Raw genomic sequence first — 24,297 nt, forward strand, 5'->3', positions numbered from 1 at the left:
ACTTCAATGACGCAGGAATTCTCAGTATTATAGAGGCGTGCCCAGACATTGAGATATTTGGGAAACCAGGACTCGGGAAATACAAGAACGCTCGATGATATCGGTCGTTCCACAATGATCGATGGATACGGCGAAGATGTTGAATGGTCAAGTATCTCATCATCAGACAAGAAGACCAGCTTTGGTAACAAACATCAGCATTCATGGTGTCATTCCGCGGGTGTCTCTAAGTCACTTTAAAAGCTAGATGTGCTTGTCTGGGGTCTACCCCGTGGGGAAAGGATCGCTATATTTATAGTGGCTGTAGCGACCAGGACCCCTAGCACCAACAAGGAGCAAGCTCGAGGACGAAGTCGAATTGTTGCTTTCCCACTGATATCCAACCCTAGTCATTCTCATATACTTGATTTTGATTCCAATTCATGTATCTGTTGCAAAGTATCAATCTATAGGTACCCAAGTTATTCAGTCGCCCAAGGCTCAACACCTAAATGCAGCGCTCTTGGCAGCGTGCAACTAGACGCCCGGCAGTACCTCGGATACGTGCACATACCCCAGAGCAAGAGCTGTCACCCCGGAAGACTCCATGCTGAGTCCCCCACTCCAGCGTCATATCGCGTTCCTGACCTCTGTTTGTTCACGCGCTTTACGCATCGAGCGAAAGACACGATGCCGCCACCATGGTCAACTTCACCTTCGTCCCTCAGGATAATCCCGACGGTCGATCTCGGCGATTGCGCAATAGGACGGCATGTGACAGATGCCGGATGAAAAAGGTGAGCCTTTCTGCGCCCACACGACTCGAAATAATGTGGTGGTATCTAACTGCCGTGAATAGAGACGTTGCTATCATCAGCGTCAGTCCACCTCAAATTCATCGGAAGCGCCTGCCACCGTGGAAAGCGTGCGAGATTCGCCTGATCGACCAAGAAAACGATTCGGCAACAGCCAACCTCACCCTGGCCATGACTGGGACGACAGCGAGTCGCCGTCTGTGAATACTGGTACTTCAACAAATCTGCCTCGCGGCACGGGAACACGAGACAGAAGACATACCATACCCGATACTCGGCCGCTATCACCACCGAACAGACTTGCTCAGTCAAGCAGCCATGTTGCATTTGATGCGAATGAAAGCGATGCGTCGCCGCGTTTTGTTGGCGACTTGAACCCCGAGGCCAGGCTCATAGATGGGAGCACTCCATCAGAAGAAATGCTAGGTACATCGCCCGGAATGGTAGGTGTATGGGTTCATGCGCAACCGCACGGCAGACCTAGCCCTCTTGCCCGCAATATTGCCGCTTCCACGCACGTGTCCAGTCAATCGCTTCAACAAGTCCCGGATTTCATTAGAATCGAGGACCTACTGGCCCTAACGAACCTGTACTTTGCCGACATACACCCCATCATTCCTCTTCTTAATGAACAGGAGTTTCGAACATTGCTGACTCGCAACTCTGTGCCCGTGCCATTGCTCCAAGTGGTGTGTCTCCTCGCTGCCAAACATCATGCAGCGGCACCGCACTTGAGACTGTCGCCAGCGCCAGAGCAAACCCTGTCTGTCCGTGCATTCTGTTCGAAGTTGTACCACTTGGTCACGTCGTCACTTTCTGGCAAGACAAGTCTCAAGAAGATTACCTTGATCCGAGTACTAGGACTTCTTTCGCTCCACCATGAAGGACGGGATGGTGCGGAAGAGTCGTCTAGCCACATTGCTCAAGCCATTCATCATGCACAAACCCTTGCACTGCATCTACACCGTCCTAGTGATGAAGGCTACGAAATGAAGAGACTATTTTGGTGTCTCTGGACACTGGACAGGCTCAACTCGGCCATTCACTCTAGGCCGTGCCTCATCAATGACATAGATACGGCCATTGAGCCTCTGACTCCAGCCGAGTCTGGATCAGTCGCCTTTGATATATGGTTTAGGATATCCAAGATGCTTAGCACTGCTATCGGCCTGTACCGTCCGACAAATGATGCTTCCATTGTAGAAGTTGACTTGGAATACCACGGGTTCGAACAGCTCGTGGAAGAGTGTCGGGGATGCGACCTCTCCCCCTCCACGCTCGGTATGCACCTCGGTCGATATACCCTTGATCATTGTTACTGATGGGACATAGCCACTCTACGTATATTCTTTCTCGCGGCAGCAATCATCTCGCATCGCTTGAAAACTATCCAGAATTTGCCCAGCGTTACACCTGCTAGACTCAGGCAGCAATTATCCTCGATTCAAATCATTCGCTACATGAAAGACGAAAACCGCATCAACTCACTGCATCCCCTCCCCGTCGTTGTCTATGCGGCATCGTTGGCCCTTTCTGTCTTTTATCAGCATCTGAGATATAGTCGAATAGCCCTAGAGCAAGAAGAGGCGCACCAAGATTTCAACACGGCCTGCTCAATCCTCCAAGCTCTGCAACGAAAATGGAGCGCTGCCGATGCCATGGCATCATTGGCGCAGAAGGTGTCAACGGAGCTGAAAAAGCTGCCAAGTTTCGCCCTTCTTCAAATTGAGAGGGAAGAACCACACCGTAATAACAACCAAGAAAGTGAACACGATCTCCAGGCCTTGGGACCCAGTGCGGTTAACGAGCATCCGAACTCTGCGGCAGCGCCCGACCAGCAAGGTGGCCACATGGCCATGTGGAGACCGGACGGAATTGATCTGTTTGGGGGCATGGACGACATGTCATGGATGTATTTGGATCCTCAGAATCCAGTCAGCTTTGATAGTCTTCCATTTACAGACTGGGATGCCGTTTTTGCCGAATCACAAGAGCTTTGAGTTCATAGGCTTGTGGTTATGTAGCATGAAGTTTGCATTTCAGGTATTGAAGGCTATTTATTGTAGCTGCACCTGGTTCCAGCTCCTCTGGGTTACTGATTGATCCAAATATGGAATCGTGATTCAGCTGCTCAATCAATCCGGAACGGCCTACCTGCAGAAACATATCTCTGTGCATGGAGACAGCCGAGACACTATAGACCCGGAGATCATAATGCGCCAACTCCATGGTCAGGCTCTGCAACTTGTAACAACTACTCCATACGATACTAACCCACCTAAGTCGCTGCTGCTAATAAATGGCTTTAGTCAGCGGCTTCGGGGAGCGACCTCACTCAGCACTAAGTTAGGCCATTAGCTTCGGTTCATCTCGCAGCCAAAATAAGCACTTGTCCCACGCGCTCTATTATGTTCCGCACTGGAAATGTGGGTTCACCAATTAGGGGATAATGCAAAGTTTCAAGTGCATCAATTAGAACGCTATAGCGGCTGCCTCTAATGTGTCGACATAACGTCGGACTATATAGATAAAGACCGGTGGCATAGATCTAGTGTTCTCTTCTCCAGTGCCGACATTTCGTACTCGATTAGCGGTTATACTCCTGCCACGATACACATACATATATGGTGCGTACTGACTGACAGGTAAGCGGAGGCGGGCAATCACAGAGTCCTCCATTCGGTCATATGATATGACATCACTGCAGGCTATAGAAGGAACAACTCCGCTTGAAATCTCATATAAGAATGAACAAGTCAAATGCTGGAGTGTTCAAATTGATAATTCACATTGCATCATACAAGCCACGGAAATTTATATCACCAAGATGTCGTCCAGTCCGTTTTGCCTCTATTATGCTACATACTCTATTTGTGCTACCATGGTCCGCACAACATTTGCGATGAGAGGACCCCCAAGAGAGGGGCTGCCCGACATGGACATGCGTTTCCAACTTGTCGACATCAGTCCGGAAAACCCAGAACAGTTGAGCGAGGACTTTCTATGCAAAGTCAATCGCGACGGTCAGGTTCCTGTGCTCACAAACGAGCAACATTTGACCGAGCCGATGCCTGAGAGTGTGGATATTTCTTATTATATTTGCGACTGGTATCCTCAGCTTTTACCCAAAGAGCATGAGGCAGTCATTAGGTCGCTAGTACAGGAACTGCACCAGATCAACTATGGCGTCTTGACGTTCGGACCGGGGTCGCGACATCCTACGCGACTGGTGGCCAAGGTTGAGGAACTACTCGAGCAACCCGGGTTATCAGAATCATATCGCAGTGCACTGGAACGCAAGGCAAAAATGTACGTCAAGATTTGATGTTTGATTTTTATGTTTCAACATGGCTAACGCTCAAGTTTCAGATTGCGCGGAAGACAGGGAACGCTGACCGTAGAAAGCCTGGCCAAGCACGAAGCCAAAACTCGAGAGTTGTGCTCCAAAGTGTTGGCTTTGATGGAGAAACATGGCAGCGAACCACCACTATCTAGTCTGTATATCTTTGGGGACTCGCCAACTGTGCTTGATGCACATATGCTGCCTTTTCTTTGTCGAGTAGTCGATGGCAACAGATCGGATCTCATTGAACCGGCCTTGCTCGATTGGCTGGAGAAGTTTAGAAAGGGCGGTCTTTGGACTGAGATTGTACCTGGCGGCTCTACGCTTCCTCCGTATGCTTCTTCATAGTTGTCATCTGAGCCAAGTCCCACAGGATATTGTTTTTACCTGATGGCAATGGGCGGCACAAGACCAGACCTAATTTTAACAACGATACCATCGCCTGACCCCCATGGATGGCTCATCCTCCCATGTACTTCATATACCCAACCACGCTGACAGGAACCACACCTGTATCCTCTGAACTGCTCTTGTCCATGATTGGATACAAGTACCCTGGTGCCGTCCACGCCATCCACAGGCATACCCAGGCAAACCCAATACAACGATTGATCAAAGCCGGCGTTTGTTTTGTTCTCGATCCGGGAACAACATGAAAGCGGGAGAGAATCAAGTCTTCAATAAAGATTCCCAATGGTTGAATTGAGAAGAAACGAAGTGCTCCGGATTGTTCCATGGCGATGCCTGGAGAGATTTAGACTCGGAATCGAATGGATAGCATCATTGAACTCACCCGAGGAGAAATCCATTGCCACATGCCATACACCGGATAGTAAGAATATGAGCCAAGTCCGTACGTATCTCACCAGTGGTCCGCCTCTCTGAAGCCTCAGAATATCATGAAGCAAGTAATTGGACATGGTGTTGAGTCGATGCGTGTTGATTTGATGCCAAAATATACTGGGAAAAGCGCTGGGTCAATTGCATGAAGCACTCATGGTAACTCGGACTAAAGGCAACTTACCTCCAGAAGCGTCTCAGACTATAAGCTTGGAGAATTGGGCCATTGAATGGCGGCCAGTCCTCGGAGGCGCTCAAGCCTGACCCAACGCAGACCAACGCCACGACACTATAGACTCCCCGTTGAAATGACACCAACCCAGCACAAAGTCCAACTGCGGCGAAAAACCTCATGAAAAGCTCCTCGATGGTGATGTCGCCAAGCCTTGAGAACAAACCAATCTTGTCGGGCGAGTAGAACTTGCTTGCCACCTCTGCATCTGATGATGAGTCCATAATGTCGAGGATCAGGTAGCAAACTGCAATGGTCACCGTGGTATGCCAGAGATAACGTCGACGGGATGAGAGTAGGCACGGGTCCAACTGAGGTAGATGTTTGACTTGATAGGGGGTCTTGACAAAGCGCCATGAGAAGAAAACGGCAAAACCATATCGCAGCCGCGCTGAAAATCCAGACTCGCCTCGGGCGGAATGCGCCGCAGGTGTTGCAGCCGGCTTGGCCGTGATTCCCCTAATCAAGTCTCTTGCCGGACCTTGAAGGTCGAAGCTCCATCCGCTGAGCAGGGCAACATCCACAAAGTGCATCAAGGACGAGAGCGTGTATCCGCCAACCGCCGATGCCCACGAGCTTCTGGTGATTTGCACCGGACAGTTTACAAGGCAATGCCACGTTAGTCCCAGCAAGACGGGTAGACATGCAGTGCGAATCGGTGATGTGGCTCGAGTGAAGCCAATGACGACAGCTGTGAGTCCAACTACCGCGAAAGAGTCGAGCAGAGGATGATAAGTCATGGCTAAGACAATAGAAGCAAGAGAGAATCGAAAGGCCGTCAAGATTAATTCAAACTACAAAGACCTTTAGCTTGGAAAGAGATACATGATGATAAAAAAAAAAGATTAAAAATACCTTGCAATGTTAGCACGAGCTTCCCGCCATCACACTCATGAGACCATCGGTATTGTTGGTAGATTGTTGGCAAGAAGGAAGACTAGCGCAGGTACAACATCCACCAGGGGGATGCACCAGTACGGCGCAGTAGGTGAGTCGAGCTGCTGTGCCGCGCTGCTGACATTGCCAATCAGCGCCAAAGGAAGCGCTAGCCCTCAAGTGCTTGAACCCTGTAGGTATTTGGTACTGGTATTGTCAATTATTCAAATGTCGAACGAGCATTTCCAAAGAAATGTATCGAGAGAGACACTATTTGTGCGAGTGCAAGGATGCATTCGGTCGATAAGTCAAAAAGCAGCCTGTAAGGTGTTGGAGTTATAGCCCATGTTTACACCAAGTATTTTGTGCTGACGTCTCACAAAATGATGGAATTGTGATTCTCTGGTGCCATGTAAGACTAGTAAAGAACATTATCAGATGTAGAACAGGTATAGTTGATAGACCTTTTCTAGCATTTCTCTCCTTTGATCCTCCTCTTCTATTTTCACTTCTCTCTTTCGATATATTTTTTTTCCCCTTTTCCTTCCTTTTGTAGCCCGGTTCTTCTGAATCTTATCCTACCAGCCTTCCGCAATTGTTGCACAACACACACGATTGACTGTCTTTCAAGTCTTGAGAGGTAATCAGATGTTTCCGAACAGAGGGACGTGTTGGATGGTTGTATGGGGCCATGGTAGAGCTCAATGTCCTTATTTCGCCATGGCGATATTTGTCTGCAACCATCTGCCACGACTTTGCTACAATCCACGGCAACTCCGTAGCAGGCTTTTCGTTATCCACCCACTCTATGAGCGGTGCATGTCTGTGACAATTGGCCGTATAGCGGAATATGCAAGGCTTGTGCTCATATTCATCAATGCCGACATGGCCGGTACCGTCAGACCACAACTGCATGATACGCAACTTGGGCATATGAAGCGCTGCATAGGCGGCAGCCACAAGCAGAGTGCTGTTTGTTTCGACCCTCGGTTTGGAGGAAAACTGCAACTGTGTTGTCTCGGGAGCCCGAGTTAGCCTTATCGATGTCGGCGTAAGAGTCTCGGGAGCCCGAGTTAGCTTTATCGATGTCAGCGTAAGAGTCTCAAGTCTCTTCCATTCGGATGCTGGCTTCAGTCGGTCGATCTCCGTAGTGAATGGCTGGAAGAACCAAAAGGCATCAACTATAAATGATGCCTCTAACTCGACAAGATTCAAACTTGCGATGCGTAGGTTTTCGCCCAATCTTGGGTAAATATCCAGATCCTTCCTGTTGGACTCTAGACAATCAAAATCCTCGTACATGACCACTTTCTCGACATGTGGCGGAAGCTGTGTGAGGATCTGACTCAGGCCTCCAACCCTGCCAAGGTGCCATGACTCAAACTGAATGGTTTTCAACATGGGTAATGCGTTGAAAACGTAGGATAATTTGGGTATGGTCTTACCAAACTGCCGAGGAGTCCACAGACTATGAACAAAGTCTAAGCTTGGAAGGGAGTCTGCGCCGACATGGGCCAAATCGAATTTCAGAGGCAAGGGCTCAGCATGGATCCGAGAGGGTCCAAAGTAGATGGACTGGGTGGAAGAATTCGGCTCCAAACTCGGGAAATGGAGCAATCCATCACCGATGGATGGATGCAGATCGCGCATCGTCTCGTCTCCCGTTTGCCTGCTTGAGATCCCGCCTCCGGGGCATGGAGAAGTAGTTTCCGGGATCCAAGTACTGGGAGATAGGGGCATCGCAGTCTGCCTGCGCCTTGATATCTCACCTGGAATGGAGAAATAATCTGTGTCCAAGGACCATTCCGAAGCGTTTCCAACGCCACAAAGATAGTGCTGATAGAGGTTGTTTACCAGGTTGGAATCTAGAGGTGTTTCAATGTGTCTCCAGTCAATGCCGCAATCAGACACAAGCTGCCCTTGGACATTGAAAGAAAAGGGAAAGGGTTCCATTTGGTCGTGCATCAACAGATCTTTGCACATACGGACGCGTCGGAATGGGGGGCGCCGAAAACAATATTCCAACGAGTAGACACTCAACACCAAGGCGAGTGTCAGCTCTTTTCCTGACCCTTTGATGTCGTTTTCCCACTGCTTGAATGTTGTGAAGAGGTCCCACAGCGCAAAAGTGTAGATGCTGCTGTTGGTTTGGGCAGGTTCAGGGAGACTATAACCCTCGTATCTTTGGCCTGGGTGTGACGAAAGTTCAACGTGAAGCCAGAGTCTACGAAGAGATAGTCTTCGATCCGTTCGATCTCGGTTCAGTATACTTCTGAAATCTGGAAGATCATATTGATGCAATACGAGACTGGAAAAGTTGTACTTCTCAAAGAAGGCCTGCCACTCGCGTGCCACCGTCGCGTAGTTGGTCTGCAAATGATTCGAAGGTGCACCGCCTTGTCTACTGGGAGTGGCCATATGCTTCGGGGATAGAAGCAGTTCCCAGATCTTGTATTTGAGCTCGTGTGGCAATGAATCCCACGCTACCGTGTCAGATTGTGGGACTCGTGTTTGAGTTGTTGGCAAGTCCCTCGGTCGTGTAAGTAGAGGCAGGCCATGGGGGTCTGGCCCGACTTTCTCCATGGATGTAGTCAGAGTAGGTAATATGATGTCGAATGTTTGCGGGAAGTTTTGCTGCTGTCGTAGGAAAGAATGCAAGGGCAAGAATGTTTCCCATCCGAGCGCGCTCTCCGGACTACAGCTCTTTTTATAAATAAAAGGAAGTGTCACACGTGCTTGTAAATGACTGAACTTTCGGCGCCTTCACATCATCGACAGACCGTAAGACCTTGATGTTCCTACACAATCATGGAAAAGAAAGCAATGCATCGGCGAAAGAAAAGCAAGTGCTCTAGGATAGAAAACTACCCGACTGGCCAAACTACCTAGGTACTTACTACGGATGCTGGGAAGATGTAGAGTAGATACAAATTGCAGCTGTGATACGCGGCTGGGGATGTCTCCACCCACTGATATATCTGGTAGATGCCTAGATGTAACGTAGGGGACGTTGCAAAAGCTTTCTCTCCCCTGAAGCGTGTGCATGTGTTCATCCGTGTTATCATTCCCAAAGGTCAACACTTTTTCCCCACAGGGATCTTACACACTCGTTTTCTATCCGAAAGGTCATGAACTCGTAAATGAATATCCTTCTAATAACAATATGGCAGAGCAAATATCAATTGATGGACAGACTGCTCAATGAGGCAGAGGTGGTCCTGCATTTTACTGGTACGTTCTTCTCTGGACCATCTGCCAGTATGGCACCATCCTTGCCTTCTAAATAACGTGCCACCAATCATTCAAGTTTGGTTCCTGCATTTCTCGATTATCCGGCTGATATGTGGCTCTCGCAAAATTCTCGCCCATCGGAACATACGGCCAAACTTACCCAGCTTCTGTTGGCTTTTCTAAAGCAAGCTGCTCTTACTGGTGCTGTGTTTGTTGAAACTGCCAACTTTGGCTCCTGTGGGGAGGGGGGGTTTTTAAGTCCGGGCAGAAGCGTTGGAAACCCATGGACATTACTATCCTTCGGTCTGTTCTCGGCCCCGTGGAATATAGGGTTTTCAGGTTGCAAAGTTTAGCATCACGAGCATGACACCCAAATTTTTAAACTGTCCTTATTTTGCAGGCAGTAGAAAATAGCGCTAATTATTTGGATATGGCAGTGCTACGGATTCTCCCATAAATAGAGCATTCGCCAAGGCAGAGCAGAAGAAATATTGGTACGTGTTTACTATGGGCACGGTTGTGAACCGTCGTCGGCTAGGACTTGCCAGTAGGTTACTTGTGGACGTGCCGAGCCGGGCAGCCAATTCGCTCGAAACTACGACAGAGGCCTCAAAGGGACTTTGTATCAATTATGGATGCGGGCTTGTTGGGGATGCGGTGCTGGGGAAGAGAAAAGTTGGCCCCAATGGACTGCTAAAGAGACAAGGTGGCGGCGCTATAATGAGGTCCACGTATTGGCGACCATAGAGCGTCTCGCCGCGCTTACCTGGGCAGAGTAGTTGTACAGTCTTTGCTTCTCCCTAGGGCACCAGTGTTGATCTTGACATTCAAGTTGACTTCTTTCCCCAAATTATCTATAGCATGTGGTCCGCAGTGCTTCTTTGATACTGTTCATATTCCCGCAGAATCGCTTCCATCAAACTATCGCCTCTCAGTACGATAGGCAAATGAGCGGGACTTGGATTCGAAACCAGCAGAAATTCTCCGTTGTCCACGGACCTGGTAGTCCTTGTCCGATTATCGCTCTCTCGTAGCTCGATGCTCGATCCCCTCGAAGTTGGCATACGTAGAAAAGAGCGACCATTGTCTTCGCCCGTTTCCAAAGTCTTGCAGGTATCCAGTATGCTGTCATATAGGAATTTTGCTTTTGCCCGAAGTCCGACAGGCTGTGAGGTACCAAGTGCCGCCATAGCTTCTTGCCTGGCGTAAAGTTCTGTGCGTTCTTTTTGGGCAAAGAGGGCGCGGAACGAAGCCAGACATGCCATTATAAATGCTTTGAATAAATTAGTAACTCTATTCCATCATCTCTTTCCGGAACATGGGTGTGAGTAGTCGCGTTGTCTTGACCATATACTCACAGACAATCCATTCCACGCTGACCGAAAACCAGGCCCACGTCATACTCGCGATTTGAGCATCTCCTCCACCATATGCACTAGACCTTACGATGGTAATGGCTATGGTGAATAAGACTAGACAAAATACGACCGAAAGAATATATTTCCGTCTTGGAGTAATTCGTGTTCCCCAAAGTATCGTCAGCGGGAAAATGATGACTATTCGGGCCTCCAGTAAGTTCCATGTTGAAGACAAGTTGTGAATGTGTTCAGGCCTTACTAAGTATGTCAGATATGACATCGACAGATAGAGATAGTATAAGTCCCGCCTTGGATATATCACCGACACGCGAGTCCTGGACACTCGACATGTAGTCGGTAGAACCAAAGAGACAATAATATCCTAGGCCCAGTGTAGCAGCGAGAGAAGTGACCGTAAACGTCATGGCTATCCACCAAAAAACAACGTATTTGTGAATATGCCTTCCAAGGTGGTAGAAGAATATGAGAAAGCCAACTTTGATAAGCCATAAACCGACAAAGCTGACAAAGAAGAAGACGCCGAATCCGCGTATGCTTTTCTGTACCGTCCGATTGAAATATGGACCTGCGTCGAGTTGTCCCAACTCCACCCTGGTTAGGATGTATACAGAATCCAAGTAGATTTGTGACCATATGGCTGAAACGAGAAGACAAAGTAATGAAGCTGCCATGAACCAGTCATCGGCCAGGAGTCGACAATGACAAACAAGTCGGATATAGACTCGCCCGCTAAAAGCGATACAACAAAGCGCGAATCCACCCCACAACAGGCCCTGAAAGACTTAGTATAAACATGCGATGTCCGTGTTTCTGATCTCTCCACTTGCCTTGAACGTCGTTATCGTAACAATCGGCTCCTTTGCCAGACCCAGTCTTTCCATGTTGCAATATGTTGCGACAGCACACTTTTTACCACCACTTCAGGATGGAAACAACAAAATTACAGTCCATCTGCTGGTGGCCATGGCTCAAATAGTAGGGAAATCAGGCTCCGCGATGTGTAGTAGAATCGGCCTTGCCATTAGACGTAGCTCGTGATGTAAAGGGTGTGGCTGTACATAGGCACGGCAGTTGAATTGGGGGCGAGATGATGCAGTCATTCCAACTATCACCACGTCCTGGATACCAGAAGGGGCAAGGAAATCATCATAACTGGCGCCAATTCGTGAATTTTCTTCCCTGTTTCTTCGTCTAGCCAGCACACATATTCTCGTCGCTGTATCATTGATTATGATGTTTGATGCTCTACCGGTCGCCCGACGACTCAAACTCACAAGTTGGGCATTGCCATTGGAGAAAGAAATAAATAAATGGACGATGCAGCTTTCAAGAAGCAATAAAACATGGATACTAGCTAATATCCTCGGAGTTTGAGGACAATCTGAAGGCTTCTGTTGATGGAGTTCATCATGAGGTTGATTATGGTTCAACGCCCAGTGATGAACTGGAAACCGGGTGCATAAATGGACCGACCATCCTTCTTGGAGTTTGGAAGTCGCCGCGAACCGACAACCTGCAGGTATGTTAGTACTATTGACGATCTTGTAACGCATCATTGGCTCGCCAGGCTAAAGGATGGCGACTCTCCACGCTAAGCCACTCGATACCCCGGGGCGTTCAGGGGCCTTGGGGGCCACTAAATATCGTACATCCGTCAGTTTTGTGCGCCCCCTCAACAATGCATGAGCAACAACCCTCATTCCTGATTCCTAACCAATACACAGTCCCTCGCCGCATCATTTCCCTGCGTTTCATCAATACTCCACTAATTAAACATTGGTAAGCCACTTTTTGAAAAGATACAAATATAACACTTTAGCCTCGGACAAGACTTGGATTAGCTGCAATCTCGTTCTCTTTTGTTCAATCGCGTGGATGCTACACTCAATGTTCCCCACCTTCTCCGCGGTCACCCGCGTGGTTGGCATCCTGACAATACTTGGGTGCCTCGTGAAGATATTCAACCTATTGGCCCTCTACCTCCGACCATCTGGACTGGGTCGTTTCATCCACAAATCGAGGAATGGTGACAGGCCATGGGCTATGGTCACGGGTGCAACCAGTGGTATAGGCCTGGCCTTTGCGCATGAGCTGGCTTCGCACGGATTCAATGTGGTTATCCATGGCCGTAACCACGACAAGCTGTCGCGGGTCCTGTCCCAGCTTCAGGCAGCTTTCCCAATGCAGTCATTTAAATCGGTTATTGCAAACGCAGCCACCATGACCCGCACTGCGGATCAGTCGATCAGCTCGGGCAAGTTCGAAATGGTGGATTTCAAAGCAATTCAGGAGTCGCTGAGTTCCATCAACTTGACGGTTCTCATCAATAACGCAGGCGGGGGTCACTGTGGAAGCCCGACCGATCCGACTTGCCAGCCACTGAGAGAATCATCCGAAGACCGCATCGTGGGCGACTTTAGTCTGAACGGCCTGTTTCCTCTGCTCTTGACTCGAGCGCTTCTGCCAGATCTAATGAGAAACTCTCCATCCCTGGTCATGAACATCAGCTCCGTGGCAGATAAGGGCCTTCCTCTTCTGACCACGTACGGTGCGAGCAAGTCGTTCATCATGACGGCAACGCGTTCGTTGCGCCTGGAAATGCAGATGGAAAAAGACGCGCAGAAGGATGTCGAGATCTTGGGCATCAGAATCGGCAAGGTAACCGAAGCCGGGGGCCACAAGGAAGCAGCCAATCTACTTCTTCCAAGTGCGCAAACCATGGCAAAGGCGGCTCTGGCCAGAGCTGGCCACGATAATGGAGTGGTTGTGGGCTATTGGGGTCATGCTCTCCAGCTACTCATCACTCAAATCATAGGGTTGCTGCCTCGTTCCGTGGAGGATAACGTGCTTGTCAAAATCATGGACCAGCAAAGGGAATATTATGATCATCTCAAACAAAGTTGAACGAAGTCGTCGCAATTGTTAATGGGTATCTAAGATGATTGGTGGACTGTAAGACAAGGAGCTCTTCTTCAGCTCGACCGTGTATTTTTATCATCAACCAACGCTTACAGTGAAGACACTCCCCAAGCCGGGTTGTGAATTCACTGATGTATACATGAATGGTTATCATTGGACATTATTCAAGCATCGACCCAGATCGCCCAGTCAAGATACCAAACAAGATGTCTCATCCGCTCCGTCATCAGCTCCTTCTCACCATCTGCCAAGGCATCATAAAGGGCCTTGCATATGTACTCTGTGACACCATGGACTGCCTGATACGCTAGGGCTTTAGTAGGTGCTGTTCTGGGAAGGAAGATCGAGGCACAACGCTCTACTTCCAGCATGTGGTTGCGCGTACTGTAGTCGATGAAAGGAGACAAGAGACGTTCGATGCGCCCCTGTAGTGATGCGTGTGTCTCCTCTTCAGTAGGAAATGCAAGCTCCCTCAAAACATTGCTGTACCTAGCTACTGTCATGTCGGTTATTCCTTGCCAATCAAACTTGCCCCCACTTGGCTTCTGGTGCAGGATGAGATGATTGACATCTTGTCGTATCGGCTCTAGATCTTGGGTAGAAAGATGGTTCAATCGTGGTAGATGGGCTGCACCCAATTCAACTAGATTGGGTTATTACATGAGTTGGAAGATCAGAATTTCCAGTGGGAGCTCACCTGTAATCTCATCATGGAACAATCCCGAGTCGTTCTCTTTGGCCCGCGAGTACAAATCCAGTCCATACGTGAAAATCGACACAAAGTTGTTGAAATTAGCTTGGACGAAGCGAATACCAATCCCACCAGACCCAGGTCCGTGATCCTGGATTGGAGTATTTTCCCGAACTCGAACGACGGATTCCAAGTCCAGATTTCGTTCAAAGTCGCATAGAATGATCTCAAAATCCCCACCAAGGCGAATAACCCCATCAATTCGATCTTCCCAGGGCCCTTTGGCGAGATCGCATATTGTCTGCGCACGCTTGTATTCATCCTCGACACCTCCTGAAAGCGTGTCATTCATAAGAATTCGATCAAACGAATCCATTGTTCCAGATCTCGTCTTTCTGGCTGATGCGCCGTCAATGTACAACAAGTTGAGGTCCTTGGCGGCCAGGTATGTATGTAGCCAGCCAGCCAGATCAGGAGCTTGAGCGATTTGGGCCTCTCCATCAACTAGAGGCTGTTGTTCATCGTGGTCAAGCAAACGACCATCATGGCGGTCACCATGGCCATTGCCTCCATGCTTCCGAGCAAAAATCAGTGAGAATTCAGGATCAAAAGCCAAGAACTCTGTGCCATTGATCCGGTCTGATTTAGGGTTCCCATGGAAGAGAGGGGTCCCTTCGGGGACTGTTGCCAGGAAGAAAGACATGCCATTCTGGTTGGTCGTGGACTCCCTCTTGCGCAGGGCCGAGTTGAGGGCGTTAAACACATGTTTGTGGTTCAAAGCTTTTCGGTTCCCATCGCGCGGTCCAGTATATGGATCAATGTGCGCATTGATAATATTGCAGTTTAATGCTACAAGAACGAGCGATGTAAGAAAATGCATTGTTCTAGCAGCGACCTGATTCTGTTTAATGGTGAGTGTGAGAAAGGATGGATTGATTCGCACATGGAGACTAGACTAGCACTCCAGACGTCGGGGCACACTGGAAAGTAGGGAGCTTCCACCAGAGTGACGATCTCATATCCAACACATCGGACTTTTGTGAATAAGTAGTGTCATGGTCACTTGATGAAGTGGATGCGTTCAGCTTGCGTGGCCGCCACTTTACCTTGAGCCCTTACGAACTCGGATCCGAGCCAATCTCGGCGCTAATAGATAGATACCACAGTGTCGAGCATAGCAGTATTGTTGCCTGCTTTTGCGAGCTATGTGCATTTTTTAAGCCGTTCCACCAATTTCCTCCTCGGTTCAGACTGCGACAGGAGGATGGAATGTGAAGTATGCCTAATGCTTGTCGACGTACGTATACAATGAAATGGCACACCCTAGGCCATCGTGGGTAATTGGTGTACAGTGTAGAATGTGTTGCGACAACAAAATTGTGTCATCACGCTTGCTGAATCTGTTTTGCAAGCCGAAATCGATGGTATGATTACGTAGCTCTGCCTGCAATATATATCTTCTTGACCACGAATGAATGTCCGTAAGCAAATGGAAGCTGGCCCATCAGCGTGTCTTAGTTTGGGGCCAGCACCGGGGCCACATTTTCGACGGCGTCTTGCCATGCTTACTTGCTTCCCTATAGAACCAGTCCGTATCCTCGGACTTGACCCCATTTTCCAATAGAATCTCAACACCTCTACCCAGGACTCATCACGCTGATATCCTACTGCTTTGATTAGACACGTTTGCATGTTTTTGTCCTGGCGCTTCACATCTGCACCCTCCTAGATCAACAATTCGTCAAATGCAATTTTCGGGAAGTCACTGCCCGCATCAATGGTGTTAGTCCTAGCTCGTCCCTCGCATTGATCGGTGGAATTCCTCCTTTGAGGAGTACCAAGATTCTAGAATCGACGACAGGTTATTGAATACTACCCTATTTAAGTCGTAGGACGATTGGCTGTACATGGTACTACTGCGTTGTGCGCCATTTGCCAAGAAATATTCAGCGAGATCAACATCTCCGCGTTCTTCCGCGTAGCAGAGCGCTGTTTTGCCGTTACGGTCAGCGAGGTTCACATCTGCGCCATTGCGTAAAAGATCCTGAGCAAGCTGATAGGATCCGTGAGAGGCGGCCAAAGAAAGCAAAGGGAATCCATTGAGTTTGTGCATATCGTTGGGTGAGAAGCCATATGATTTGCTGTGGATCTTCATGGCCTCCAGCCTCGAATCTTCCGTGTCTTGGATATCTCTGCGTGGCGATGATAATGGAGAAATAGCCATTGCGATGTCCCAAAGTCTTTTTAGCCGCGCTAGAGAGATATCTCTCGGGTCTATCAAGTGATTGAGATCCAGTACTGTGCGAAGCAGGTTTTGATGGTAATCCCCGCGGTCAACTTTGCCATGGCGTTGCCAGTCCCATACGAAAGGAAGCAAGTCAAATTTCGTCTCAAAGTCTGCGACATTCTGCCAGTCTGTTCTTGACATACCCTGCTTCTCCCAAGACGGCGCAACGATTAGTAATTCAAAGTAGTCTCTCTGAGCGCGCACCACAGCAGGACGCATATTCCCTTCAAACAGACAGATGAAATCTCCAGTTTGAATGGAGTTAGCTGAGTTTGGAACGTGCCAGGTTTGATTATCATACACGTTGCTCATATTTGTGCGTCTTTGAATTATGGTTTCCTGAAAGCCGCCTCGTTGAGCGAAGTTTTCCACGGCGATAACCTTGCCGATGATCTTTGCGGCATGTCGAATGCCCGCACAACGTCCATCAGCTGGGACATGGAATCTTGATGCTTCTGGGAATAAGACTCGCAGGAAGGAGTAAAAAACCTGATCCCAACCCTTGGAGTAGTCGACCAAAACCCCAATGTCCTCGAAACTTTCAGAGCACAAACCCTGCAATGCATAAAGCATATCGTGGGGCATGGTGGAATAGCGAGTATGGTACATGTCTACCAATTCTCCGAGTGGCATCAAGTTGGCGCGATTCGGTTCCAGTGTGGACGTAGTCATGAGGTTCACTACAGGCATAATCCAGCCGAATATGTCGAGGCGCTTCTTGAGCAGGTCGCTCAGTGCAAGCACTCCTAAACAGAAGGCATACCCGTTGACCTCAGCCGAACCACACACCATTAAGGTGTAACGGGACGAGCTTACCTCTTGAAGGACCTGTCGCGCAAAAGGTTTAGTTACGGAAGATTGAGTCAGAAATGGTTTGGATCACTCGTACCCATATGCGACGAAACCATGGTCTTGTGAGAACAGCAAATATGGCAGCTTGGGTTGCATTGTCCATGTGCCAATGATTCAGATCGTCTTCAGAAGCAGCAGGATGCTGTGGCAGATCTGGTAACCCAGATTCTACTGATTGCTGTGAGTCAGTGTCGGCATGAAACACTTCATCATCAGAGCTTGAGTAGATCGAAACGCTCGGTGATGAATCATGCTCATCAAAGAGGCGACCCTCGAGGCGATTCTCCATTCTTGGTTCATCCGAAGATGAATTGCCCTGCGCCGATGGCGAGGGTGGATGGCGGGATCGCGTACTATTCGATCGATTTCCATTTGCATTGATGATGACGTCTAATGCACGAGTGCTATCATCAGCCTCTACCCCGAGCCACACAATCACGCGACCTGCTTGATGGTAAATTTGCGACATTAATGGAATCTGCTGTGACTTCTCCCCCGTGTCCGCCTGATTGATGCATATCGCATCAATCCAGAGGACTCTATCAAGCACGCGATGTCTCAGACGAAGTAGAGCCTGGTACAAGTTCGTTCCAATATGAACAAGGTGCCCAGAGACGAGAATAGAGCGAGGCTTGTCCTCGCTACCCCAGACATAGGACAGTGCTTCGTATAGTTGCATTTGTCCACTGCTTTCTGGCATAGGAAGCAAGAGTAGCTCGCATTCCATCGGTGCCTCGGTATCGCCTGGTAGCACACGAAGTAGTCGTATAGTCCGGGGTGGAAGTGGTTCGTACAATTCCGCCATTACTGCGATGATTGATGAAGTGGTTCAAGATTATGTCTCAACCCACAGCCTCGCGGCGTAGATACGGGGGGAGTGCGTGGGTCAAGAGAGGAAGGGCAAGAGGAGTCTTGATTGGTTTGAACACGGTACATGGTGCGTAGAAACTGCCATTAGGCAGCCGATCTAGATCTCACAAATTGATTCTCATCGATTTATTACACTTGCATAAGCAACGCTTGCAATTGACTAGCAATTGTTATACTCATCGACCAAGTGGCTTGACGTATTGGTGTCCTTTACAGAGTTAGGTCTGTGTCTAGTACACAGTGGTACCTTCGAAGTAGCTGGAACCCTCCTGTAAGCTGCCGGGTTTTAGGAGCTTGAAAGCTAGCACGCTTACCTGTCTGGCCAGCAGTTGCGAAATAGGCAGCATTTGTTCTGTAGGTAACGTACTTGGTTGCACTTTACAACTGACAAAAACAATCATTAAAAACGTGTGAGGATTTTTTTTTTTCATCTTTCTTCTTTGTTTTCCGTTACATTATACCCCCTTACCAAGTTGTCCATCCTTTGGCAGTCGCCTCACTGTATGCATCTTCGCCCATTAACTCCCTAGGTGCCGCGTCCCACAAATGATAAGACATCAATCCGCTTCTACTACTATCGTATCCCGGACTCTTTGGATTGAATGCCTCTACTGTGACATGTTTCCTTGGGAGAACATCTGGCTCCCTGAGGATCCTCCGGATCCTTGCTGTCTGCCTCGTATCCTGCCTTGCTTAGTGGATCGAATTCGACGCGTACTATGAGCTGATCGTCGCCCGGCCAGGCGGCTTTATCAAACATGTAAATGAGACTGTGGTAGCCATGCTGGACTGGATCCTGGACATATGACGATACAGGTCCGGGAAGTCTGCCGGTGGGGCCCCCGTTTGTGGACACGAGCTCAATCTGGTCGTTGAAGCTGCCGCAGTGTTTCTTTTCAGCCCGGTAGTGCTCAATGAATCATCTTCGGTACCTCCCGGGACGCAGTACAGATCCAGACGATATTCAACGCCGCTACAGCCGTATATCGGGTCGTCGGTCACTGTCGCATATACTTGCTCAGCATTCACAAGATCCGAGGTGATGCTAGTGTGAGTGAAGTAGATGGCGTAGCAATAAAGGCGCGGAAGAGGATTTGTTGCCCGCCCACGCCAGACCGCCGGATTGCCGGTGTGGTCCTGGAACGGGAGAACGTGCTTCTTTGTTTTATAAGCAGCCTGTCCATCTGGGCCAAAACCAGATGCCATTGTGAAGGGACTCGTGAGATTCAAACAAAGGAATGCACACGTCCAAGCCAAGATCTGGCGATTGAAAAACATTGCCAAGGTCTGGGGTTTAGTGTTCAGAGTTTAGTGGATAGTGCTATTTAGGTACAACGAGTACAGAAACCGTAGCATGCGATCGATTTTTACTTGTGAGGTCTCTGTTTTTAAGCTAGAGATTTAACGGTCGCGGGTCCTGATTCAACACCGGGTAGAGGCATGATGGTGCTATTCTTGAAATTTCAATGACCTGTTTCGTTATGTAGGTCCAACTTGTCGAATAACTCAGTGTTGCACTCGGCATCTCGAGTAAAACCAGCAACGCTGAGGCCAAAGCGTCTCGTAGACCAACGATAAAAGGAACACACAATTCCCTTCCACATTTCTGTTAATGCAAGCTGAACGATCCCTATATCAAATCCTGAAATCTTCGAGAAACCTCGGCCGGGAACCCGGGAGTCATTCCCAATTGTGATGCATCATTCGAATCAAGAACCTCCCCGATCGGGCCGAGTTTGTTTTGCCCAAAAGCATCAAAAAGGCCCATCAAATCGTCGCTCATTTGATACACATCTGGGATTGACCCTCGTGATGAGGCCGCATTGCCAGGCAACATATCACTAAGCATAAAGTCGACAGCGGTAGGATCAACATTCCAGCCCAGATCTTGAGCCATGTTACAATCATCTCCAGATCTGTCTGTTTCGCGGGTCGCGTCTTTGCTCAATGGATCGGTGCTGTGTGTGTTTTGAAGCTCTAGTCCCAGAGCCTTGACTGCCGGAACTAGGCCTCGAATGCTCCTCCACAGCCGCTTACTCGCGAGACTTGATCGCGAAAAACCTCTGATCAGGGAGATGGATGCTGAAAAGCTCTCGCGACAAGGTGCGGAGAATATCTCCGGGGCGTTGCAAACGGCCAGGAATATGATGGCTAGAGCGCTCAATAGGAAATAGTTGAAAGCCGACTGTTGTCTGATATAGATGTCGCTAGTGTTGGCAAGATCAACTAGAATCTGTATCGAGTCTTTGGCAATATCCACCACTAGCCTAGCATTTGTGATATCAGCGTGAATAAGACTGGATGAGAGGACATGATGACGATGGATGAGTGTCCGCATGTGGTTGCCTCGCAGGTACAAGAGCGTCTGGAGTCGACGAATCGTGCGCGGCAATGATCTTTGCGGTAAACTCAATCGAGGGTGCAACAATTGGAGATCTGGTGGGATACTGCTCGACCATTTGTGTGCCAGGAAGTCGAGGTACTCGACCTTTTCTGACGAGACAGCCGTGGCAGAAGGTCCGAATGTTGGCAGCGATTCCCATACCTTGGAAGCAAGTCGGCTATAACCAATCAAGCAACGTAAATATTGGAAAGATTCACTCTTCGGATGGTTAGCTGACCCCACCAAATAGATGGATCGCGTAACTGACTGGTTCGGGTAATTCAGGATCGATGTCCTTTTCATTGAGTGAGAAGGGAAGACCTGTACCAAAACTCCATCGCCGGTCCAGTGCATAGACGCACCAAAATGCCTTTAGTGCCATCTCCCTTTGATTTGGGTCTTTGTAGTTTTCGTTGATGCTTCGTTTGAGGTGAAGTCCCATTTCAAGGGCCATGCGGGCTGCGATGCCAATTGTTCGCCAGGCTAGGAGCTCCTCGTCGCTGTGAAAGTAGTATATACTCTGCATTACCAAAGCTTAGCAGGGCTCATTGAATATCTGGCTCAGAGTACTAAATGGCTTACCAGAATAGCCAGTGACTGAAGGTCTCGCATGTCCACGCTTGGTGACTCAGTGATGCGGGCGACAGTCTGTCCGCTTGACTCAATAAGCCGTCGGCTCACATCGTTTCGTCCATGCGCCTCTATCACGATGGCCACGGCAAGGATTGTCTTGAGTACCCTGATGTCACCGAATGTGCCATGATTGGTTCCGTCTCCTATGCCATCTCTACTATCATGGTTGCCGCTCTGCAGTCCCGAAAGAGTCTCTCCAAGACTGTCTGCGAGTTTTCCACTCTCAACGAAGGGATAGATGGTTTCGACTTCTTCTTGGAAAACGCCTATCAGACGAGCAATTTCAGCCCTGGAAAAATCTAATAGAGGGTCATCGGTTGACCCACGGTCGCCCGCACTGGCGCCGTCGTTGCTTGGCTCCGCCGATTGAGCACGAGGCGATGGCATGGCTGACGGGATAACACTCGATTGCAGCGCATCATTGCTCGATAGACCCTTTTCGACCAAAGACGTCTTGGCGACATCAAGGCTGTACTGAGACCGCGTATGGCCAACGAAGAGTGGCTGGTGCGGTTCACTGCTGTCCTGTTTCTTTGATGTGTATGTTCGGTCATTTCTAGGGCTGCTAGTGTCGGCGGTAGCGACAGTCTGCATCTTATTCTGAAGGTCCTTAACGCAGTCTGTAAGACGTTTGACTTGTTCTTTCAGCCTAATAAGTTCATCATCCGCATTGGTATTCCCGTGCCTCTTTTCCGCTCTGGATTGCTGCTGTGCACGGCTCGCACTTGTGCGTGTTGTACTGCTCTGACGGTCTCCGCCCCCGCCAGCTTGAGAGTATGTGCAGTCGGTCTCTGCGCCAAGGCAGCTTTGGCAGTCGTTTGATGATGGACTCCGATAGCATTTGGTCTTTCGATCCCTGCACCGGTCGCTGTATAATAATTCTAAGTAACGGGATGTACTTTTTGGGGCAAAATGGTTTGGGCACTCACCATGCTACCAGCGCATACTTGCCGCGTTTGGCCCGCTCATGGTTATGGTCGGGCGCAATTACTCGCTTGGATCCCTGAGCGTGTGGACTCATATTTTGCTGCACATGAGAAGAAGAACATGACAATCGCCCGTCTTCGGGACAAAAAACGAAGCCGGGGGCGGGAAAAGTGTGCAGGATTATTATTGTCAGGAGGAGGTGATTCAAATTTAGACTTAAATCCTGGCATCGCCCATTTGGTTCCGGGAGGTTCGCGGTAGTAATCGTGGAGGGTGGGAATCTGGAGTAGCCCCCCAGGATTCTTCTCCACGCTTTCAATGACTCTTGTGGGGAGACACAGTGCGGGCAAATGCCCCGTGCTACAGGTACCGACCTAAGCTTCCTTAGGTCTCCCCGCTAGGCCTTGGATACTACAATGTAGGTACGCTATACCCTTGGTCTGGATTGAACTGACGGGCTCTATTCCGCCCGTGCTGGCAACATTCGCCCTTGCTATTTCTTCAAAGAATGTACACTACGATAATACCGAGACAATTATCATTTCAAGTTCTTGTCTTTGACTTCCATGTCTATATTGAGCATGTACACTCTTCCTGCCATCATGTTCAAGTGGACCAGAAATCCTCGTCCAGTGCTGGCAGAATCTGACCGGAACATTCCCCAAAACCCACCAAGCCCCCATCCACTTGACCAGCCGCGCCAGTAATGATAATGGTATCGCCATCCTGCACAAACATTCGCTCCTCTCCGCTATTCAATTTCACTGGGTGTTTTCCAGCTTGTGTCTGTTCCAAAATACTGCCGTACGTGCCCGACTCGGTACCTGAGATTGTTCCAGAACCCAGCAAGTCGCCAGTCCGCAGATTGCATCCAGTCACTGTGTGGTGCGCGATCATTTGCTCCCACGACCACAAAAGGTTCTTGGAGGATGTACGTGACAGAGTCGTCGCGCCACCTTGGGGTGCTTTAAAGAAGTTAGTTTGAACCTCTCGTCGTATTACTGGGCTAGGACTTACTCTTGAGAGAAACCTCCAAGTTAATGTCCAGGGCAGCGTCTGATTGATCTTGCTTCAGATAGCTTCGCAATTCGACCGGGTTATCCAAACCCTTTGTTCGGAATGGCTCGAGTGCATCCGCCAACACGACCCATGGACTAATCGTGGTGCCAAAATTCTTGGCATTAAAGGGTCCTAGTGGGACATACTCCCAAGTTTGCACATCTCTTGCACTCCAGTCGTTCATCAGCACATAGCCAAAGATGAAATCAGCCGCTTCCCGCGTTTTCACGGGCTTTCCAAGCTCATTCGGTCGCGAAATGAAGAGCCCGAGCTCCAGCTCGATGTCCAACCGCCGTATAGGCCTAAAAGTCGGCACTTTGGGCTCGGCCGCCGGATCAAGAATCACTTGGCCCCATGGACGATGAAGAGGTGTACCAGAGGCAACCACAGAGCTAGCACGTCCATGGTAAGCTACCGGCAGGTGGTTATAGTTCGGATTCAGGGCGTTCTGTGGTCCGCGGAATAGGGTGCCGACATTGAATGCATGGTTCCGTCCCGCGAAAAAGTCCGTGTAGTCACCGATTGACAGAGGGAGGTGAGTCTGAACATCCGTGAGAGAGACGAGGGCTTTTCCCTTGAGTTCATCATTCTTTTCAAGGACCTCCGGGTGGGGACCATCAGCTGCAAAGACGGATTGAAGGTACTGCCGCACGTCACGATGTGTTGCTCGACCCAAAGCCGCAAACTTGTTCAAAGTCGAAGAATTGAAAACTTGTAAATGAGATGCGAGTTGAGGTAGTTTAGAGAACCCTCCTCCGTTGGAAAATGCCAGCAGATCCAATGCATGGTCTCCAATGGCGACGGCGGGTCGTGGCGTTGAGTTGCTGTTTGTTGAAATGATGCCGAATGGAATATTGGCCAAGCTAAAGTGCGAGCGTGGTGGGATAGAAACCCACGACTTCAGAGCAGACATGTTGATGATTCGAAAAGACATGCAATGAACCACAGCTTGGACTTTTTTGTTGTCTACACAACGCTTGA

At 49.2% G+C, this 24,297-nt stretch overlaps 10 protein-coding genes across 10 annotated transcripts; 3 read left to right on the plus strand and 7 right to left on the minus strand.

Annotated features, from left to right (window-relative positions):
- Window positions 1-680: 680 nt before the first annotated feature.
- On the plus strand, window positions 681-2,794 carry PFICI_01695 (uncharacterized protein; the record flags this gene model as incomplete). The annotated part of the gene is made up of 3 exons (XM_007830276.1): window positions 681-776; window positions 839-2,075; window positions 2,127-2,794. The coding sequence occupies 3 exons, from the start codon at window positions 681-683 to the stop codon at window positions 2,792-2,794; spliced, it is 2,001 nt and encodes a 666-aa protein (XP_007828467.1).
- Window positions 2,795-3,621: 827 nt separating this feature from the next.
- Window positions 3,622-4,485, plus strand: PFICI_01696 (uncharacterized protein; the record flags this gene model as incomplete). The annotated part of the gene is made up of 2 exons (XM_007830277.1): window positions 3,622-4,103; window positions 4,164-4,485. 2 exons carry the CDS (start codon window positions 3,622-3,624, stop codon window positions 4,483-4,485), a joined length of 804 nt encoding a protein of 267 aa, XP_007828468.1.
- Window positions 4,486-4,597: 112 nt separating this feature from the next.
- PFICI_01697 (uncharacterized protein) lies at window positions 4,598-5,949 on the minus strand (the record flags this gene model as incomplete). The annotated part of the gene is made up of 3 exons (XM_007830278.1): window positions 4,598-4,881; window positions 4,931-5,097; window positions 5,162-5,949. 3 exons carry the CDS (start codon window positions 5,947-5,949, stop codon window positions 4,598-4,600), a joined length of 1,239 nt encoding a protein of 412 aa, XP_007828469.1.
- A 709-nt stretch (window positions 5,950-6,658) lies between these two features.
- PFICI_01698 (uncharacterized protein) lies at window positions 6,659-8,668 on the minus strand (the record flags this gene model as incomplete). Its single annotated transcript, XM_007830279.1, has 1 exon — window positions 6,659-8,668. One exon carries the CDS (start codon window positions 8,666-8,668, stop codon window positions 6,659-6,661), a length of 2,010 nt encoding a protein of 669 aa, XP_007828470.1.
- A 3,914-nt stretch (window positions 8,669-12,582) lies between these two features.
- PFICI_01699 (uncharacterized protein) lies at window positions 12,583-13,599 on the plus strand (the record flags this gene model as incomplete). The annotated part of the gene is made up of 1 exon (XM_007830280.1): window positions 12,583-13,599. The coding sequence occupies one exon, from the start codon at window positions 12,583-12,585 to the stop codon at window positions 13,597-13,599; it is 1,017 nt and encodes a 338-aa protein (XP_007828471.1).
- A 179-nt stretch (window positions 13,600-13,778) lies between these two features.
- PFICI_01700 (uncharacterized protein) lies at window positions 13,779-15,185 on the minus strand (the record flags this gene model as incomplete). Its single annotated transcript, XM_007830281.1, has 2 exons — window positions 13,779-14,242; window positions 14,312-15,185. The coding sequence occupies 2 exons, from the start codon at window positions 15,183-15,185 to the stop codon at window positions 13,779-13,781; spliced, it is 1,338 nt and encodes a 445-aa protein (XP_007828472.1).
- A 909-nt stretch (window positions 15,186-16,094) lies between these two features.
- On the minus strand, window positions 16,095-18,249 carry PFICI_01701 (uncharacterized protein; the record flags this gene model as incomplete). The annotated part of the gene is made up of 2 exons (XM_007830282.1): window positions 16,095-17,420; window positions 17,482-18,249. The coding sequence occupies 2 exons, from the start codon at window positions 18,247-18,249 to the stop codon at window positions 16,095-16,097; spliced, it is 2,094 nt and encodes a 697-aa protein (XP_007828473.1).
- A 639-nt stretch (window positions 18,250-18,888) lies between these two features.
- On the minus strand, window positions 18,889-19,520 carry PFICI_01702 (uncharacterized protein; the record flags this gene model as incomplete). The annotated part of the gene is made up of 2 exons (XM_007830283.1): window positions 18,889-19,192; window positions 19,264-19,520. The coding sequence occupies 2 exons, from the start codon at window positions 19,518-19,520 to the stop codon at window positions 18,889-18,891; spliced, it is 561 nt and encodes a 186-aa protein (XP_007828474.1).
- A 424-nt stretch (window positions 19,521-19,944) lies between these two features.
- On the minus strand, window positions 19,945-22,351 carry PFICI_01703 (uncharacterized protein; the record flags this gene model as incomplete). Its single annotated transcript, XM_007830284.1, has 4 exons — window positions 19,945-20,916; window positions 20,966-21,217; window positions 21,280-22,198; window positions 22,260-22,351. 4 exons carry the CDS (start codon window positions 22,349-22,351, stop codon window positions 19,945-19,947), a joined length of 2,235 nt encoding a protein of 744 aa, XP_007828475.1.
- Window positions 22,352-22,863: 512 nt separating this feature from the next.
- On the minus strand, window positions 22,864-24,229 carry PFICI_01704 (Fumarylacetoacetase; the record flags this gene model as incomplete). Its single annotated transcript, XM_007830285.1, has 2 exons — window positions 22,864-23,222; window positions 23,275-24,229. The coding sequence occupies 2 exons, from the start codon at window positions 24,227-24,229 to the stop codon at window positions 22,864-22,866; spliced, it is 1,314 nt and encodes a 437-aa protein (XP_007828476.1).
- Window positions 24,230-24,297: the final 68 nt, after the last annotated feature.

The sequence above is a fragment of the Pestalotiopsis fici genome (assembly GCF_000516985.1).
Source record: "Pestalotiopsis fici W106-1 unplaced genomic scaffold PFICI_Scf_1, whole genome shotgun sequence".
Taxonomy (NCBI): domain Eukaryota; kingdom Fungi; phylum Ascomycota; class Sordariomycetes; order Amphisphaeriales; family Sporocadaceae; genus Pestalotiopsis; species Pestalotiopsis fici.